The following is a 17,552-nucleotide window of genomic DNA, read 5'->3' as shown; positions in this document are numbered from 1 at the left end:
CATCTTATCCAGTTGTGTATATTTGCCACAAATTGGATTAGCCTTCTATCAATATCCTCAGCTAGATTTTCCTGGCTCAGAATGTTGTAAATAATGGAGCCAATAATAGAGCCTCATAACGTAACCCCCAGACACTCCCTGCAGTCTTCTAATGATTATGCTTTGGATAGGGGTTAGCAGCCGGGCATGACTAAGTCCTGCCTAACTTTACTATCAGTACATCTTCACATGGTCATCTTGTCTAGAAAAATATGAGTATGCTGTTGGCCATCTGGCTGGCCAAAGTCTACATACACTGTGGATGCTGCCTATCCTGAAACTATTACCTTTATCAGCAAGGTAAATAAGTTTGTCTGTGTGTCTATTTTTAGCAAACTTTAGCAGTAGATTGTTCTCCTTTTGTACATGCTCACTAACTATTTAGTCATTCACTCTACAACTTTGCCTTGGGTTGATGTCATTTATTCACTCCCTTCTGAAAAATATTTGGGTTCACAGGTCTTTACCAGAGTCTGGGAAGTCAGTGTTGAGCAAGGTAAGGGATTGCTTTGTGGCTCTCTGGCCGTGAACGGTTGCACATGCCCCATTGTCCTTGTCACTCCTTGTGATCTGTCGTCCAGCCCCTGCCCTCCGAGGGCTTTGTCTCTGGGCAAGACAGCTAATTTAAAAAGCAGTGACACTAAAGGGCAAGAGGAGAACTGTAGGGTACTGTGGAGCTGATTGCAGGAGGACTTCGCTGGTCTAGGAGCCCTGGAAAAACTTTTCAGAGAGTGTGACATTTCTGGTAATGTCTAGTAGACAAGTCAGGAGATCTGAGCAAAGTGAACAAATTGGTGGTTCTGGCAGAGAGAATAACTGCTGTAATTTCTTTGAGTTGGAACATTTGCTCATCTCGGGTCTCTGTAATTCCTCTGAGATGAGCAGCAATTTCTTTTGGTCATTGTGGGGTGTGACATGGTAGACCCAGTCTTAGAGCTGGGGTATCAGGCACCATGCTGATCCCTCGCTGTTTGGGGGCCTTAGTTCTCCTTGTCATTGTTTTCCAGTGCCCTCTAATGTGGTCAGTAAGTCTTAGGGCAGGGAGACTTCAAACTGCAGCCAGCCCAGGAGTGGATAGTTATTTCTCAAGAACGTCATGCCTACCCAGGGATTAGAAATAGTTACCTTCTAAGGATTAAGCTAGCAGCGAATAAGGTATTGGTGGAAGTAAGATCTGTAAATAAGTGGCTGAAGAATTTGAGAACATCCAAAATTCCAATGGAGGTGACTTGGGTGAGTTCTGCAGGAGGTGGGCTGGAATTTGATTGCAGTCTGGGGAGGGGAACATTGTCCATTATTATGTGGCACTGTCAGGTCAGAGCCTAGGGGTGGACGGGGAATGTTTGGAGTGCAGGAGATAGAAGCCTAGAGGGGATTCTGTCTGGCAGTGCCCTTTGAATGCCCGTCCCTGTCCAGGGCGTGGGAACCGGCGGCAGGAGCCTCCCTGCTGTGGAGACGGGTGCAGCGTGTGTTTAGTGATCAAGCCGCTCCGGTTCTGAGTGCACACTCGCGATGCAGCAGCCCGTGGATTATGATTTGCCTGTGGAGTGAAGATGCGAGTCATTGGTCCTGAGCCTTCAGATGCATGCCCCAGGCCATCTTCTCATTGTAAAATCTACAACTTGACATGTGTCTGAGTGTCCTACGAGCTTTGTTCCTGTGTGTCCTTTAAGATGCTGGGAGCTGTTGGCACGTTGACAGGAGCCCCGTGTCTGGTCCTACTTAGTAGGACCCAGAACTGAGGGCCTTTGGCAGGCCCTGCCCGGTGAAACCTAGACCTCTTCCAGTTCCTTCTATTCAAACTACTCATTCCCTCCAAAAACCGAGCCTTCAGTTTATTGTGAGAGGTCGGAGTTACGACTGCCATGAAAAATCTAGAATTTTAAACCGTGAGCTATGATTCTTGGCTTTCAACAAAGTGCCATTGTTTATATGATCATTTTTAGAACTGTAAACACACGATAATTCTTAGGAGTCTTGGAGGAATTTAAAAATGTTTCCTGTCTTGTGATTTAGAGGTTTAGAACAAAAGAACCGTTGATAAATGAATTCTTTGAAGACCTTTTACAGGGAGTTTTACCAACTATTCTGGTAAAAAGAGAATTTTTAATTAGCAGAATAGGGTGACTATGTCCTTTGAGCTGGAACTCTGCCAGCTCATTCTTCTCATGGCCCTGCTCAGTGACAGCCTCCCCTCCCTCCCCATAATCATCGCATTACTGTGGGTTCTTGGCATGTGACAGTTTAACGCAGGGATCCTCAAACTTTTTAAACAGGGGGCCGGTTCACTGGCCCTCAGACCGTTGGAGGGCCGTTGGAGAGTGTAGTGCACATTCCACACATGCGCACTGTGGGCCCGGGACGAGTCGGCTGCTATAAGCAGGACAGGCAGCGACGGCAAAAACACCCGGTGGGCTGGATAAATGTCCTCGGCGGGCCGCATGTGGCCCGTGGGCCGTAGTTTGAGGACGCCTGGTTAACATCTCCCATTGAGACCCACTCTCTAAAATCTTTTCACTCATGGAAGAATTTGTGTTCTTGCTGAGACACGCATTTGAGTCGTGTTAGATGTAAGTTCGTGGGAGTGAGCATGTCCCTGAGTATGAAACTCAGCCTCGCCTCCATCCACTCCTAACCTTTCAACCTGCCATCCCCCTAAACCCACGTGCTTACTTGTCTCATCTCTAGTGATGCATTTTACGAGTGAAGTCATGTGGGGGGTAGTGGCATCCACAGAGAACTCAGGAAAGTCACGTGGAACGTTCTGTTCAAGACTCAGAAACAAAGGCATCTGATGTCACTGAAAGAAAGAAATGTCATGCCAGGACTTTCAAGGTGTGGGTCTGAACAGTGTTCAGTTACCTGTGTGATTCAGTGCAGGCCGTGTGGAATTGGCTCTAGAATTGGTAGAAATCTTACTGGGTGCTCGAGGGTAATTCTCCTGGACTTTGGTTCCCACAGCAGCCCTACCTTTCTGGAACCGGAGGGTGTGGTCGTGTGTGCTCTGCCAGCCCCTCGCCGGACAGATGTCATTGTTAGAAGGCCTCCTTCCTCCCCTTGTCTCACAGTTGGCTTCTCCTCTGGGCCTAGTGGGTCTTAACTGGACGCCCCAGAGGCAGTTTCTAGGTGGTCGGCCACTCCTGTCCTTTCGGCTGTCCTCAGTTAACTGAGTTGCAGTTTATTTTCCCACCAGCCCTTCCTTCCCACTGAATATTTTCCAGTGTGCCAGTAGTTCTCCTAAAGGGACCAAGAGCCCTTGTTGGGATTTTACCTCTTTTCTTGCTTCCCGAGTACAGTACCTGTGAATGCTGGGGAAGATTTAGCAACCTTGTTAATGCTTTTGGCTTGTGCTGGTCTCTTCAGAACCTCCTGGGTCTTGGTCACACTGTGTATTAAGCCACACTCCCTGCTATTGCGGTGTCTGTGTGATGATTTTAAAAATGTCTAGATGCAGGAATAATGTACTATGCTATGCAGTATTTGCTTTACTAGACATCACAGCCATTAATTGATAGACACTTAATTTGCATGCCAGTGTTTAATATTGCAGAGGAAATACTGACCCTAGAGCATGTGGTGACAATGAAGCCTGTCTCATTTCCAGATAGCTGAATGCACAGGGTACACTCTTCTGATGGGTTCTCAGTAACAGTCGGGCTAAGTATAGGGGCCCCTATCTCCCTCCTTCCCTCCTTTCCTCTTTTCCTGTCTTCCTTCTTTCCTTTTGCAAGAGTTTGTTCATATCCTGCTGCATCGAAACTCAGATCTTGCATTGAGTTAGTGCCCTTGGAGTTGCATTGTCCAATAGAACTTTCTGGATCATGGAAATGTTCTCCGAACTGTCCAATATGGTGCCCACTGGGCATATTGAACATTTGAAATGTGGCTAGTGAGTGACCAAGGAATGGCATTTTAATTTTAATTGACTTTAATTTAATTTAATTTAATTTTAACAGCCTCATGTGGCTAGTGGCTACCCTATCAGACAGTGCAGCGTTCGAGTCTAGTTGAGGAAATAAGACTTAACTACAAGAAAAAAAAAGAAAGACTGCATTGATTTATTGCTCAAGTGGCAGAATCGGTGGCAGGTCTGAGAGCGGCGGGACGTGCAGCCAGGCCTCCCGCACTGGTGTCTGTCTGATCTCAGCACTGAGCTCGGGTTTCCTACTTCTAACTGCCTCTTGGACATCTCTACCTGCCCACTGGGAAGATAACCTCAAATTCAAGAAACTCACATTTTTTAATTTCCCTTAGCCTAAGATCTCCTCTCTTTTCTTTATGTTCTACCAGCCGATAGCTGCAGTCCCCATTTAACGCTGAAAGTGCTCACTTGAGCAGGCTCCTTCCCTTCGGCCTTGCAGAGCCGGTCTGTCACCGAGGGTCTGTCACCAAGCGTGCTGTTCCCCTGGGAGCAGCTTTGGAGCCAGCCCTTCATCCTCCATCCTAGAGCCACCGTGCTCATCTGTCAGACAGTGGAACAGGTCATGTGATTAGTGTTCCTGTCCTCCTCTCCCCAGGCTCGCCTCCCTTCTGTCTGTCCCCTGCGCTTGTCCTCCAGGGCGCTGTGCCAAGGATGGAGCCAGGTGCAGGCCGCTCTGCCGCCCGCACCCCTGCTTCCCTGCCTGCCAGCCCCTCCCCACACATCCTCTTTCTCCTCTTCCCTCCCTTCTCCTCATTCTTGTGAAGGCCTGGCTCGAATGTCCAGTCATCTGCAGCTGTCCCCAACTTCCCAGCCTTGCTCCTGCTCCCCAGCCCTTGCATGCACGTTAATTTCTTCCTCCTCCGGGTCCCTGCAGAGTATCAGCCATGCCTGCTGTTAAACCTACTGTCTCATGTCGCGATCACTTGTGCGTGTGCTGCTCTCCTGGCGTATAGGAAGTGAATTCCTGCGGGCTCGAACTCTGTCTTACTGGGTCATTGTTCCTGTGCTGTTGTCAGCACAGAGCAGGCACTTGGGGTTGAGTCTCTGCATGGACTTGAGCAGACCATTGGGGATGGTCGGGTGTTGGGCGGGCTGGGAGGTACTGGGAGGCAGAGGACTGGGTTCGAGTGAAGAGCACAGGTTGTTCCTGTAGGTAGCAATAAAGCTGGCTGTGGTGAGCCTTCCTGGCCAGCCTGAGCAGTTGTAATTTGATCCATTTCTTCTAGGGAAGCTCTACTTACAGGGATGGTGAAGAGACATTTTAGGAAGGTTGGACTAATGTGGCACCACGGGAATGAGGGTGAGGAGAAGCTGCCACACAGCAGCAGCAGCTACTCAGAGCCTGGCTCAGTAGTTTTTGAAAAACGAATAAATGAGGTTATGCTCCTGGCATAATGGCAGGTGTTGGACCTGCCTGCTGCTATTGGTGGTAACATGCACTAAGGCTGTGGAGTAGAGGAGGGTCAATTTAGGGTTGTTTCCATGGCACATGGAAGTTTCTCGGCTATTCTTGACTGTTATCAGAATTCTTGAGTTTTTTCAAAATTTTGTACTTATGAATAATCACGTATCCTAAAGATTTTAAAGTTGCCTTGGTTTCGGAAATTGTACTTATTAGGGCATCAGGTTCCATATTTCTTAAAAATAATACAACCACTGAACATACATTGAGCAAGTCACTAAACTCTCTTAATTCTGCCTTAAAAACGCCACTCTTTACATGGTAGAGAACACAGGCAATAGTCTTTCTTTCTCACTGGTGTCATTACCTTATTTTGAGGCATCATCCTAATACATAGGAAAATCTCAACTTAGTAAAGAGATAAATTAGACTCTTAATTATTGCATGGGATTTTCCACATGTGTGTTAGTTAATATTGGCTGTATAACAAATTATCCCCAAAGTTAGCAGCTTATAAAGCAGCAAACATTTATTATCTCACAGTTCCCATGGGTCAAGAAATCAGAAGTGGCTGAGCTGAGTGGTTTTGTTGCATGCTTTGCATAGTTACTGGAATATGGCAGGCAAGGGACTCTCATGAGGTTGCAGTCAGGATGTCGGCAAGGGCTGCTGTCATCTGAGGTCTTGACTAGAATGGAAAGACCCATTTCTAAGATGGGTCGCTCGTGGCCGGTGGCTGGAGGCCTCAGTTCCTCACTACGTAGAACTCTCCATAGGGCTGCTTGAGTTTCCTCACATCATGGCGGCTGCTGGCTTTCCCCAGAGTGATCTGAGAGAGAGAGGGGAGGAAGCCACAGCGTCTTTCATGACTTAGTCTTGAAAGCCGTACACCGTCACCTCCACGTGCAGTCTGTTAGAACAGAGTCACTAAATTCGTAAATAAGTGGTAGGGAAATTAAGCCCTACCACTAGAAGAGCGAAATATAAAGGATTCGTGGACGTATTCTATAACCACACTGCATCGTTTCCTGAAGTTAGAGTCACCTTGAGCATTTAAATTATGATTCTGCTCTGAAGTTTCGTCTCTTTGCTTTTCCCATTTGTTAACTTTTTTCTCTGCTTGACATAATAATGACCATCATCTAGTAGGGATTGAGAAATTTAGGTTGCGCAGAATCCTTTGTTCTCGCAAGTTTTCCATGAACTGGTATCCCAGGGCATTGCTGTTGAATGTGTAGTTAGATGGTCAGTGTGGAGAACCGAGAGATTTTAGTAGGGGTGGGAGCAGCATAACGTCAGGGGACCCGCCAGGAAGGGAGGGAAGGGTTTAGAGGGCAGGCACTGGGGTGGAGAAGGCAGAAAGTGAGGAGGATGGGATCCAGTAAGAGTAGTTAGAAAAGACAGGAGTGAGTGGAGTGGGCAGGGCGGTAGGACTGTGTGGGAGATGTCTAAAAAAAATATAGCTAGGGGAGGGATGAGTAGGCAGAAACAGACTTTTAGGGTAGGGAAGCTATTCTGTATGATGCTATAATGGTGGGTCCATGTCATTGCACATTTGTCCAAACCTATACAGTGCACAACACCAAGAGTGAGCACTAATGTGAAACAGACTTGGGGTGATCATGATGTGTTAGTTGTAGCAAATGTACCACTCTGGTGCAGGATGTTGATAGTAGGGGAGGCCATGCCTGTGTGGGGGCTAGAGGGTACATAGGAAATCGCTGTGTCTTCTGCTCAATTTTGCTGTGAACCTAAAACTGCTCCAAAAAAAGCCCAGAGTCTTAAAAACTGTGTGAAATGGGATCTTGTCTCAGGGTTGGGGCAAGAATAGGTAGGAATGGAAAGAAGAATGATACCAAATGTGTAGCAGGCACACAGTGGGAATGTTCCATATGTTACCTTATTTATTTTTAAAAGCAACTAAAGTTAAGTGATGTATATATAACTTACATGTTTCTGTGGCCCAAAAAAAAAAAAAAATGTTGGTCATCTCTTTTAATCCAGGAAGCATTTACTGTCAGTCTGAAAGTGTTATGGGTTATAGGTAGAATTATAAATATAGTTTGGAATATGGAAGGTAAATGCATGAATGCATTTAGGGGAGAATGACCAAAATGTAGAAGTCCACGACTTAGGACTTCCTTATCCACGTGGACAGCTTGTGTATGCGATACTGGGGTCACAGTGGCTCCCTGTGCAGAAAGAACACTGTTTCCCAGCTCAGATGTCACCTTTTTTTGGGGGAGAGCAGCTGCCATTGCGAAGAATAAAGATAAAAAATAACAAGGTACCTTCCTAAGACAGAGCCATAGGAGGAAAGGTAATTCCAATTTCTTGAGTTTTGAGTTGGAGCTTGAAATCTATTTTACCATAGGAACACGTGTGATAGATAATGTCTTTCATAGGCTCTGTGGGTGGGCTTAGGAATCCAGTAGCTGCTTATCCATGCAGAGTTTATATGAGCCAGGACTGCTGGAGTCCCAAACAACTGTCTTACAGATGAGCCTTCAGAATATCACCTGCCTCTCAGTGGGAACACGGTATTTGTTAGTGTGCCACTGTCAGTTTTGGCTTGGGTACCTTATCTTGTTCTGTGTCTTGATAAAGAATTAGAAAATTCAGTGGAAAAGAAAAGCACATGTAAAAAAAGCACCCAGAATCACTGCTGTTACACAATAACAACGTAGAGCAACAGATTCATTACAGAAAGAGGCCCTGAAAGTTTCGTTTGGCCTAGCCTGTTCCTTCTCTGCGGCCGTACAGTCAGTCTGTGAATGATGTTTTCATTTGTCTGAGCCAAGCCACCTTAGTTAAATATTTAATTCTACTGGAGTCATAAGCTGGGCTCACAATATCATATACCTAGAGTTTATGAAAGTAATAAAATGCTCCAGAAAGTACAGTTGCTTGGCCTGCGGGCCATCGCACCTGATAAACTCGTCACACGCCCTGTCACGTGCTTCCTTACAAAGTGACCATGGCTGCTTTTCTGTGTTTGAGCTTGTCATTTCGAGGAAACAAAGATAAGAAATTTTTGCTGTATCTAAAACCCGTTTTGTAGAAACTCTTTTTATAGAGTAATGCTCTCTCGCCTCGATCTTCAAAGAGGAGTAAAATTTCCTGCAACAGCCGCTTGCAAATAGCAAGTGCTCAATAAACGCTCTCAGCTCTTCGCCTCCCAGCTGTTGCCTACGTATAGTTCATCAGAGAACCTTTTCACATCTTTGAGGCATGTGGCTCTATGCCATTGTCAGTTGGCTAAAAAATAACTTGGAGGTGTGTATTTCTTATGACAAAAGTAGGTTTATTCATTTTAGAAATACAGCAAGCCTGGATGGTGCCATTGATTTACCAGCGATTTAAACTTATTCCCTTGTTTTTCTTATGTATTTTCTGAAGTTTCTACGAAAGTTTAGCTTTCAAACAAAATATTTAATGTTTCAAAAGGAAAAAAAATGCAAGTAAGCAAAAAAGTTATTCATTAGAGGGAATCACTATTAACATCATCCTTCTCTCAGGCCTTTTCGTTTGCACATGTGCCATTGACATTTTTTTTTAAAAAAAGAGATTATTGTTACACGAGGGCAGGCTAACTGCCATAGTGACCCTCGGTTTCAGTGGGAATAAACAGAAAAAGTCTATTTCCAGCTCATGGTCTGGGGAGGGTGCTAGGGAGTAGTGGGGGTGCTCAGCTTGGTCCCCGTCATGCGGTTTCCTCCTCTTGGCCTTCAGGGTCCTCCCCATTTAGCAGAGAGGTGGAGAGAATGGAGGGTGCTGAGTGGGAGGGTCTATGGGCCTGGTTTAGGAGAGACCCCTTCATTTCTGCCCACGTTCCATTGGCCAGAACTGAGTCATGTGATTGCCTATAACCGCAAGGAAGGCTGGGAATTGTAGTTCAGCCACGTGCCCAGGTAGAAAGGGGGAACAGCTGGTTGAATAAAGGAGCAGTCTACAACTCAGTTGTATACCATTTGGAAACTTTTCTAACCCAATACTTTATTTTAAACATATTTTTGTATGCGGAATCTGGTTACCTCTCCATCTGCACTTTACATAAGAGCTCCACTGTCTCTTGCCAGAATCTCTTAATTCTTCTCCCTCCTCCTGCTCAGGTTCCCCTCTAGCCCATTCCCCACGGTGGCTCTTTCAAAAACTTAAGCCACATTTCCTCACTTCTCTGCTTAAAACTTTGCAGTGCTTCCCGCAAGCTGTTGGAGTAATGTGCACCCTCAGCCGAGGCTGTCCTCTCTGGTCCTTGACCCCACCGTACTCCATGCTGCCCTGCTCAGCTCGCTTCCCCTCCCCTGCCTCCCCCTCCGGACCTTGCTCTCAGCCCTGCCTGGAACCTGGGTCCTGCCTCTTCACTCTGCCTCCTTCAGCTCCTGTCTTCTCTCCAAAGAGGCCTGTCCTGACCACCCAGCTGTAAATTTTCCACCCCTCTCCCTCTACTGAGTTGGCTTTTGTGTAACTGTCATTTTGTCTTTAAAGTATTTGCCACCATCAGAAATCGTATATATAACTCTGTCTTCAGATATCGTGTCCGGCACGTGGTGGGTGCTCAGTGAACACTTGTGGGATGGAGGAATGTCATTATGGGTTCTCACTTGCTTTTAATGACAGTGTTCTAGCCCATTGCATGGAATTAGCTATCTGCTATTGAGGGCCTTCTAGATTTTTTTAAATTTTAAAAAAGCTTTGGTTAATAACCAAAGCTTTTAGCTAGTTTTTTGTTTTATTTGTACCTATCTTTGCTTTCCTTGGGAATGATTCCTAAATGAGGCTTTATCTAGTGAAAGGGATTCTACACAGAATTTTAAGGAGTTTGGTGTATATGGCTCTCATCTTTCAGGAAGACTGTTGATTTCTGTTTCCCATACAGTTAAGAGCTCTCGTATAATGAACTCTTCTTCATACACCAGAAAATAGACTGACTGGGGTGTGTGTGTGGGGGGGTGAGTAGTCTTGTCTTCTTTATTGCTGTATCCTTAGATTTTAGAACAAGGGTTCTAAATTTTCATTAAAAATTACCCTTTGAATTTATTTTTAATCATTAATTCATATAAATGTTGCCTGATTTTTGCCTACTTTTGGAAGGTAGGCCTGCCAAACATAAGAACATTCACCTTACATTACTATAAACATCAGGGAACCAGGTGTCAGTACTTATCTTACTCCTTCAAAGCCAGTTCTGGTTTAAGTGAGCCCACTATCAAGTCTGGTGGAACGTCCAAGACTCCACCCAGGATTTCTGAAAATTCCAAAAAAGAGGCAGTTTCCCACCAGAGTTCTCATCTTTTGCACTGTGGCTTGTGACTGCCTGTACCTGGATTTCCTTCCTACACGCAGCCGCGTCTCTGGCTCCTTCTGATCGGTTGCGCGTGCGAGACTAGGGTGTGCGGGCAGAAATGCTGCTGGACCGGAGCTGGTCGGAGGCAGGACCTGGTGTACTTAGCAGATACCCCAGATTCTGCTCCATAAAGGCCACGTCAGCCTTCCTGCGGCCAGATCAGACATCTGCTGCTCCTTCGGCCAGCTGCAAGGGTTGGCCTGGAGGTCTGCCGCTTTCCTTGAGCGGTTTCCACTCTCTGCGGGTTGCAGTGGAATTCCCCCCTGCACGGTAGTAGTTGGCAGAAAATTGCTGGTTTGAAGTATCTGTGATGGTGGGAGGGGTAGGTAGAGAGGGGAGGTGGGGGAAGTAGGGAGACAGAAATTAGGTGCCTCTTCTCTAGCAGTTTCTCCTTGTCTTAGCCCGTTTTTGCATTGCTGTAAAGGAATACCTGGAGCTGGGTAAGTTATAAAGAAAAGAGGTTTATTTGGTTCATGGTTCTGCAGGCTGTACAAGAAGCATGGCACCAGCACCCGTATCTGCGTCCGGCCAGGGCCTTGGGCAGCTTCCCCTCACGGCAGCAGGTGAAGGGGGGGCTCGTGTGTGCAGAGATCACGTGGCGAGAGAGGGAGCAAGAGAGACTGAGGGGAGGTGCCAGGCCCTTTTTAACAACCAGCCCTGGCAGGGAACTAAGAGCAAGAACTCTCTCATTACCTCAAAGACAAGGATGCCACCAAACCGTTCATGAGGGCTCTCCTACCAGGCCTCACCTCCAACACAGGGGATCAAACTCAGCATGAGGTTTGGCAAGACAGACACCCGAGCTATGCACCTGTCTTCCATTTCTTCTTTTGAACGAGGTCTCATTCCCTCTCAAGTCAAGTTGGAACCCCTCAGCCTGGCAGACAAGGGTTTCGTTTCAAGCCGTGATTTTTCCTTTATATGCTGTGGGCATGCGTGGGCCACATACTCTTCTTACGTGTGACAGAGAACTCCGCTCAGGCGTGTTTTCAAGTTTTGAACTATGTATAGGAAACAATTTCCCTGTGACGTCCTTTGAGCTGAGCAGGCCCTGGGAGGCATCAAAGGACTAGCAGCAGGGGACAGCCTGCTGTGAGGAACAGAAAAGAGCCGTGGCATCCAGAGCTAAGGAAAGAATCCCTGACGCCCCGCCCCGTGAGTTTGCCAGAGATAGGCAGGGTGTCCCCGCGGTGCCTCAAAAACCAAGGGAGGAGTTCTTTAACCCCGGCGCTTCTGCAAACACGGGGATGCTCTTATGCCATAGTAAGGTTGTGTTTCAGTTATCCCTGCCTTGGCCGGTGCTGCTTTTCATCTCTTAATCCTTCCCCGAGGGCTGCCAAACGTTTCAGGTGCTGCTGAACTTGAGTGCAGGCCACGTGTGAACGATCATAAGCGCTGACAAGCTGAGAGCACCGTAGTCACCGCGTTTGTGTGCCTCGCTGTGTCTGCACATGGGCGGCCCGGGGTCAGGGACACACGGCTGGATGGAAGATTCCCAGAGTGTGAATCACCTCAAAGACATGCTCCGATCGTACGTGTCTGTATTTGATCTATTTGGCGCGTTGACAAAGGTCCGCCCTCCTGTTCTTCCCGTTTTGTTTTGCCCTGTCTTTATCCCCTTCGACGTTGCGTGATCACTTAGGTTTTCTTTCCCTCGCCGGGGTCTCGATTAAACATATTGGTAGATGGATTTCCTGTTACTTCTTTCTGGCCGCTCAGCACTTGCGTTCTCCAAGACTCAGTCCCTGCCCGTTTTTCCTTCTCACTCTTCTTGGATAATGTTCCACAGGCCTTTAGCTATAACTGTCAACTACCAGCTCCACACTGATAACTCCCAAGTCTCTGACTCAAACCAGATGTGTCTCCCCATCCAGCCATCGATCTTTTCCCATCTGGTAGGTCACAGGCATGTTGGACTGGAGCCTCTGTTTCAATTCGTGTTAACAGTTTGTGGGCCACACTGGAAGCTCAGCAGTTACCCCAGACTCCTGCCTGCCACTCCTCCCCGGCCACCTCGGCTACCCGGAATGTCCCAGCCCTTAAATACTTCTCTCACCCATGCCCTCTGGCATGGTGTGTCACAGGGCCATGCCTGCCACCTTCAGTAGACCCAGGAGCATTTCACGTTGACATTTCAAGGCCTGGCGTGTAGGAGCTGCTTAGGAAATATCGGAATGAATGAAGAAATGGGTGAATGAATGAATGAACAAATGAACAGTTGACTGATTGCTGAGACACTTGGGATGATTTCCATTTATGATAGTATTTTTTTCTTACATTTTTTTACTGGAACCATGGAATTATTTTTGCTTGCTGATGCCAACAGTTTGAAAAGTACTGTAATTTCGAGGAAATATTTTACCATATTAAACTCCTTTCTATCCCAGGCCACACATACAGATATATAAACTTCAAAGGAGGAATTATTTGTTATATGTGTGCTAACTTGTTGCGTTTGGACATTTCCCTCAGTGGTTTTATGTATGTGATTGTGCTCTTGGTACAACTGGGAAATAGTTCCTTTAAATGTCAGGAATAATTGATGTTAATAACCTAGTTGGAATTAAATTTGTATTTAATTAACCTGGATGGTGTAAGTTTCTAGAGTCAAAGAATTTTAGAGCTGGAATGTTGCTTTTTGAAGTTCAGTGTAAGGAAGAATTGCTTATGCTTGACTTGATTTGCTCTGTAGCCAAGTACTGGACTGAGTAGAAATTGCTGACTTTATAATATTGGGTGAAAGGGAGCCATTGAAGATCAGTTTTTAATCTTTTTTTTTTTTTTTAATTCCATTCCAACAGGGAGAATCCCGTATTCTCAGAGTAAAAGTTGTTTCCGGAATTGATCTTGCCAAAAAGGACATCTTTGGAGCCAGGTATGTTTGCTTTGTTTTTCTTTCTGGTGAATTCTGCAGAACTTGGCAAATACTTTTCAAATTTAGGTGGATATCAGAATTCCCTGGAAGGTTTCTTAAAATGAGTTCACTGGGCCCCACCTCCAGACATTCTGATGTACTAAGTGATGCTGCTGCACCTGGTCCAGGGGCCACCTTTTTTCGGGGAGGGGGGGGTTTGCACGGTTTTGCATCACAACAGTAGTGAACAGGTTGGTCCTTCGTATGGGCTGACTTCATGAGGAAATTAGGTTCTGGTGTTTTTTGTTTGTTTGTTTGTTTTTTCTCAGTAGAAAAATACAGTTTGGGGGCCAGGTGAAATGGCTCACACCTGTGGTCCTAGCGCTCTGGGAGGACAGGGCAGGAGGATCGCTTGAGCTCAGGAGTTCGAGACCAGCCTGAGCAAGAGTCAGACCCGTCTCTACTAAAAATAGAAAAATTAGCCTGGTGTCTGTGGCACATACCTGTAGTCCCAGCTACTCAGGAGGCTGATCCCAGGAGTTGGAGGGTGCAGTGAGCTATGATGACGCCACTGCACTCCAGCCAGGGCTACAGAGTGAGACTCTGTCTCAAAAAAAAAAAAAAAAAAGTAAAATTGATTCAGATTGTATTTCTCAGCCTGTTAAGAAGAGGTGAAGTTAAAATTATAGAGGAATTGGGTTCCAGATCTTAGAAGAGGCAAGCACATCGAGCCTTGCGCTTTGACTGTTTATGTGATCGCGGGCAGGTTCGTTTCTAGGGGCCAGGGTGGAGAGGAATTATCCTTCAGGATATTAATCAGAAAGATAAATGGTGTGTGGCCTCATGGACCAAGTGCCAGAGAATGAGTCAGAAGCTCTGAACGCTGGTTCTGTTCTTCATTTTCTTAAATTAATAAATAGACACACACACCCTCCCCCTGCCTGCCTCTCTCAGCTGCCAGCTTTCTCCGAAGCTCTGTAAGGCCCCCCTCGCGGGTGGGTCTCCAGTGGGCGCGTGAGGAGGCCGTGGCGGTTAGTGCCAAGTTGGCTTCTCACGCTGGGGTGTCACCGCCTCATAGTTTTGCCAGATGACTTGCACTCTCCCTCCACGTTATCTTGGGCAAATCTTTTAAAACCGCTTGTGTCCCGTATGTGAGTATGAAACAAGGGTAACAGTTCCTTGTAACGGGCGTGCTGGAGTCGGGGAGGAGCCCCAGAGCGACTCTCGTGGTCTGCAGCTCTGCCATGTTGTCAGGTGGCATCACAGCGTGCGCGGGTTCCTGGCGTGTGTTCTCTGCCGTCGTCCCCCGTGCCCTGCAGAGCCCCGGGCCAGCAAACGTGCCTTCTCTCCCGGCCTCGGCACTGAGTGTCCCCTCCAGCACTGCGCACGACTGGACACCTCATTCTCTTCTGCCTTGGCAGGAAAAATGCTGGATAGGAGTTGGAACCCCTGCGGTAGACAGGATAACGGATGGGGGAGGAAGGGCAGCTTTCATGAGACGCATGGTCAGAAATTTGCGCGTGGTAGAAATCCTGTAGACATTGATGTGTTTAAAGACGGGGATTTATGGTCTGTGGGGCTCCCCCTCCTTTGTCTCCAAGGGAGTTTGCCTGGGCCACTTGGCCTGAGGTGGGGGGTGGTTGGAGGGGCAGAGTGAGATGGGCGGGCGATGGTGGGGGAGTAGAGCACTTCATCTCTCCCTGCCCCCCAGGGGATGGCGGGAACTGCCAATGGCTGCAGCTCAGAGGACTGGAGGTGGTGGGGTTTGGGCCTCCCTCCCTGGCGGGTCACCCTCCAGAGGCCTGTGCCTGAAATGCCCTTCTCCTTTTCCGCCTCTCTGCCCCAGGCTGGGGCTTAGGATACAAGATCGTTTTCCAGCTTCTTCCAGTCCAGTCTCGCTTTGTTAAAGGGACCTTTGTTGGAAGAAGATTTGATAATTGAGCTGTCGCTGCGCTTGAACATTTGAGCAGTTGGCGTACATGGAAAACAGCAGCAGTAGAGAAAGATGTCTCCCTTTGGACCATACCTTGAGGTCGAAAAAGGGCAGTCATACAATCTGTCATCTAAACTAGGACACTTTTGTCTGGAACAAATGCTAAATCGAATGGGATGTCAGGACATAAGATGTAAATCGAGACTGTGGTCACCCTGGGTCAAAGGCATTCAGTCTTTATTATCCATACAATGGAAAAAAATGCAATGTGATTTTTTTTTCAAAACGGTTTTTAAAAAATGCTGAGCAAAAGAAAATCTAACCCTTTAAAAAAGCAGGCCACATGTAAAATGTCGCTAAGACTCAAAAGGGAAATAAAACCCTGCTCAGAACAAGCCTACATAGGGTGACCCCAGCACACGCTTGTTTGCCTGTGCACCCTCTCCTGAGGATGCATCCCACCCTAACCCCACGCAGATCTCGGGACCCTCTCATGGCTTATCCTTAATGCCTACTCACTGGGTCCCTATCTCCTCCGTTACACCGGCCACCTCCCCAGCCCCCAGCAGATCATGTCCTGTCTCCGGTGTGCCCATACTGCCCGGGAAGCACTGTGCACACTTCCATCAGTGGGCTTGACTTGTTTTATGTTCAGAATTATTTCTTTCTCCCAAACTAGATTTTTAACTTCTCTTGGCTAGGATTATATTTTATTTGTTTTTTATTTTCCTTGGCCTAGAACAGCACCTTGCACCGTACTCAAGAAGTATTTACCAAAACATATCCTCATGCACATCCTCCTGAAAAATACAGTGCACAAAAACAAGCATTGCTGCCTTCTTGTCAACATCAGTAGACTCATCAAGCTGGATTGTGTACCATGGTGACTCATTAATCCTCTCTAACAATTGTGCCTCAGTATCCTTTGCTGTTTCATCAGTTTATCTTTTTTTTGTTTGTTTGGTTTGTTTTTTTTTTTTTTTTTTTTTTTTTTTTTGAGACAGAGTCTCGCTTTGATGCCCAGGCTAGAGTGAGTGCCATGGCGTCAGCCTAGCTCACAGCAACCTCAAACTCCTGGGCTCAAGTGATCCTGCTGCCTCAGCCTCCCGAGTAGCTGGGACTACAGGCATGCGCCACCATGCCCGGCTAATTTTTTTCCTATATATATTAGTTGGCCAATTAATTTCTTTCTATTTATAGTAGAGATGGGGTGTCACTCTTGCTCAGGCTGGTTTCGAACTCCTGACCTCGAGCAATTCGCTGCCTCGGCCTCCCAGAGTGCTAGGATTACAGGCGTGAGCCACCGCGCCCGGCCTCATCAGTTTATCTAGTTAAGGTGCTAGCTGAAAGAGGGACACGTGCCACCTTTTTTTTCCCCAGCATATTATGGGGGTATAAATTTTAAAGTTTCGAATAATACCCTTGCCCCTTGTGCCACCTTTTGAACTGCAGCCTCTCCTAAATGTTTGTGGTGAATGTCCTTAGCAGCAGGCAGGATCAAGTCTTCGCCAGTGGTAAAGGGCTTCTTAGCTTTGGCAATGCGGTTAGCCAGTAAGAATGATGCGCTCAGTGCAGACACGTTGGATGAAGTGGTGGCCTTCAATAATTGCTTCTGTTCTTTGTGTGCATGTTTTTTCCTTTTGATAAACTCCAAAAGCTTGTCTTTTAATGCAGGGTGCTTGGTCTTCATGTGGTGAAGCAGATTTGAAGGTTTCATGGCTTCGTTCCATAGCCAGTTGCCGCGTATTATACAGACTGGGCTTGGAGAATGTGAATCACCTGTTGCAACGAACTCATAATTTAAGTAGGAATCTTGGTATTTTCTTTTAAATGCAGCTTTCATTTTGTGGCAGTCTTAGAGTCTTCTGCTGTCTCATCATTAGGTCTTTCCCCATTTTCGTTTTTCTTTTTTTTTGAGAGACAGAGTCTTGCTCTGTCACCCAGGCTAGGGTACCATCATGTCAGCCTCGCTCACAGCAACCTCAAACTCCTGGGCTCAAGCAATCCTCCTGCCTCAGCCTCCTGAGCACCTGGGATTACAGGTGTGCACCACCA

At 46.8% G+C, this 17,552-nt stretch overlaps 1 protein-coding gene across 2 annotated transcripts in view; it reads left to right on the top strand.

The window, feature by feature from the left end:
* NEDD4L (NEDD4 like E3 ubiquitin protein ligase) overlaps positions 1–17,552 on the top strand; it is a 327,232-nt gene that overhangs the window by 90,110 nt on the left and 219,570 nt on the right. For both annotated transcript variants that reach the window (XM_020282099.2, XM_020282100.2), the window contains exon 2: positions 13,512–13,585. In XM_020282099.2, coding sequence (XP_020137688.2) covers positions 13,512–13,585 — 74 coding nt within the window. The remainder of the gene's footprint in view (positions 1–13,511; positions 13,586–17,552) is intronic.

The sequence above is a fragment of the Microcebus murinus genome, chromosome 17 (assembly GCF_040939455.1).
Source record: "Microcebus murinus isolate Inina chromosome 17, M.murinus_Inina_mat1.0, whole genome shotgun sequence".
In the NCBI taxonomy this organism is placed as follows: Eukaryota; Metazoa; Chordata; class Mammalia; order Primates; family Cheirogaleidae; genus Microcebus; species Microcebus murinus.
The sequence above is the reverse complement of the archived record's forward strand: the minus strand, read 5'-3'. Positions and strand labels throughout refer to the sequence as shown.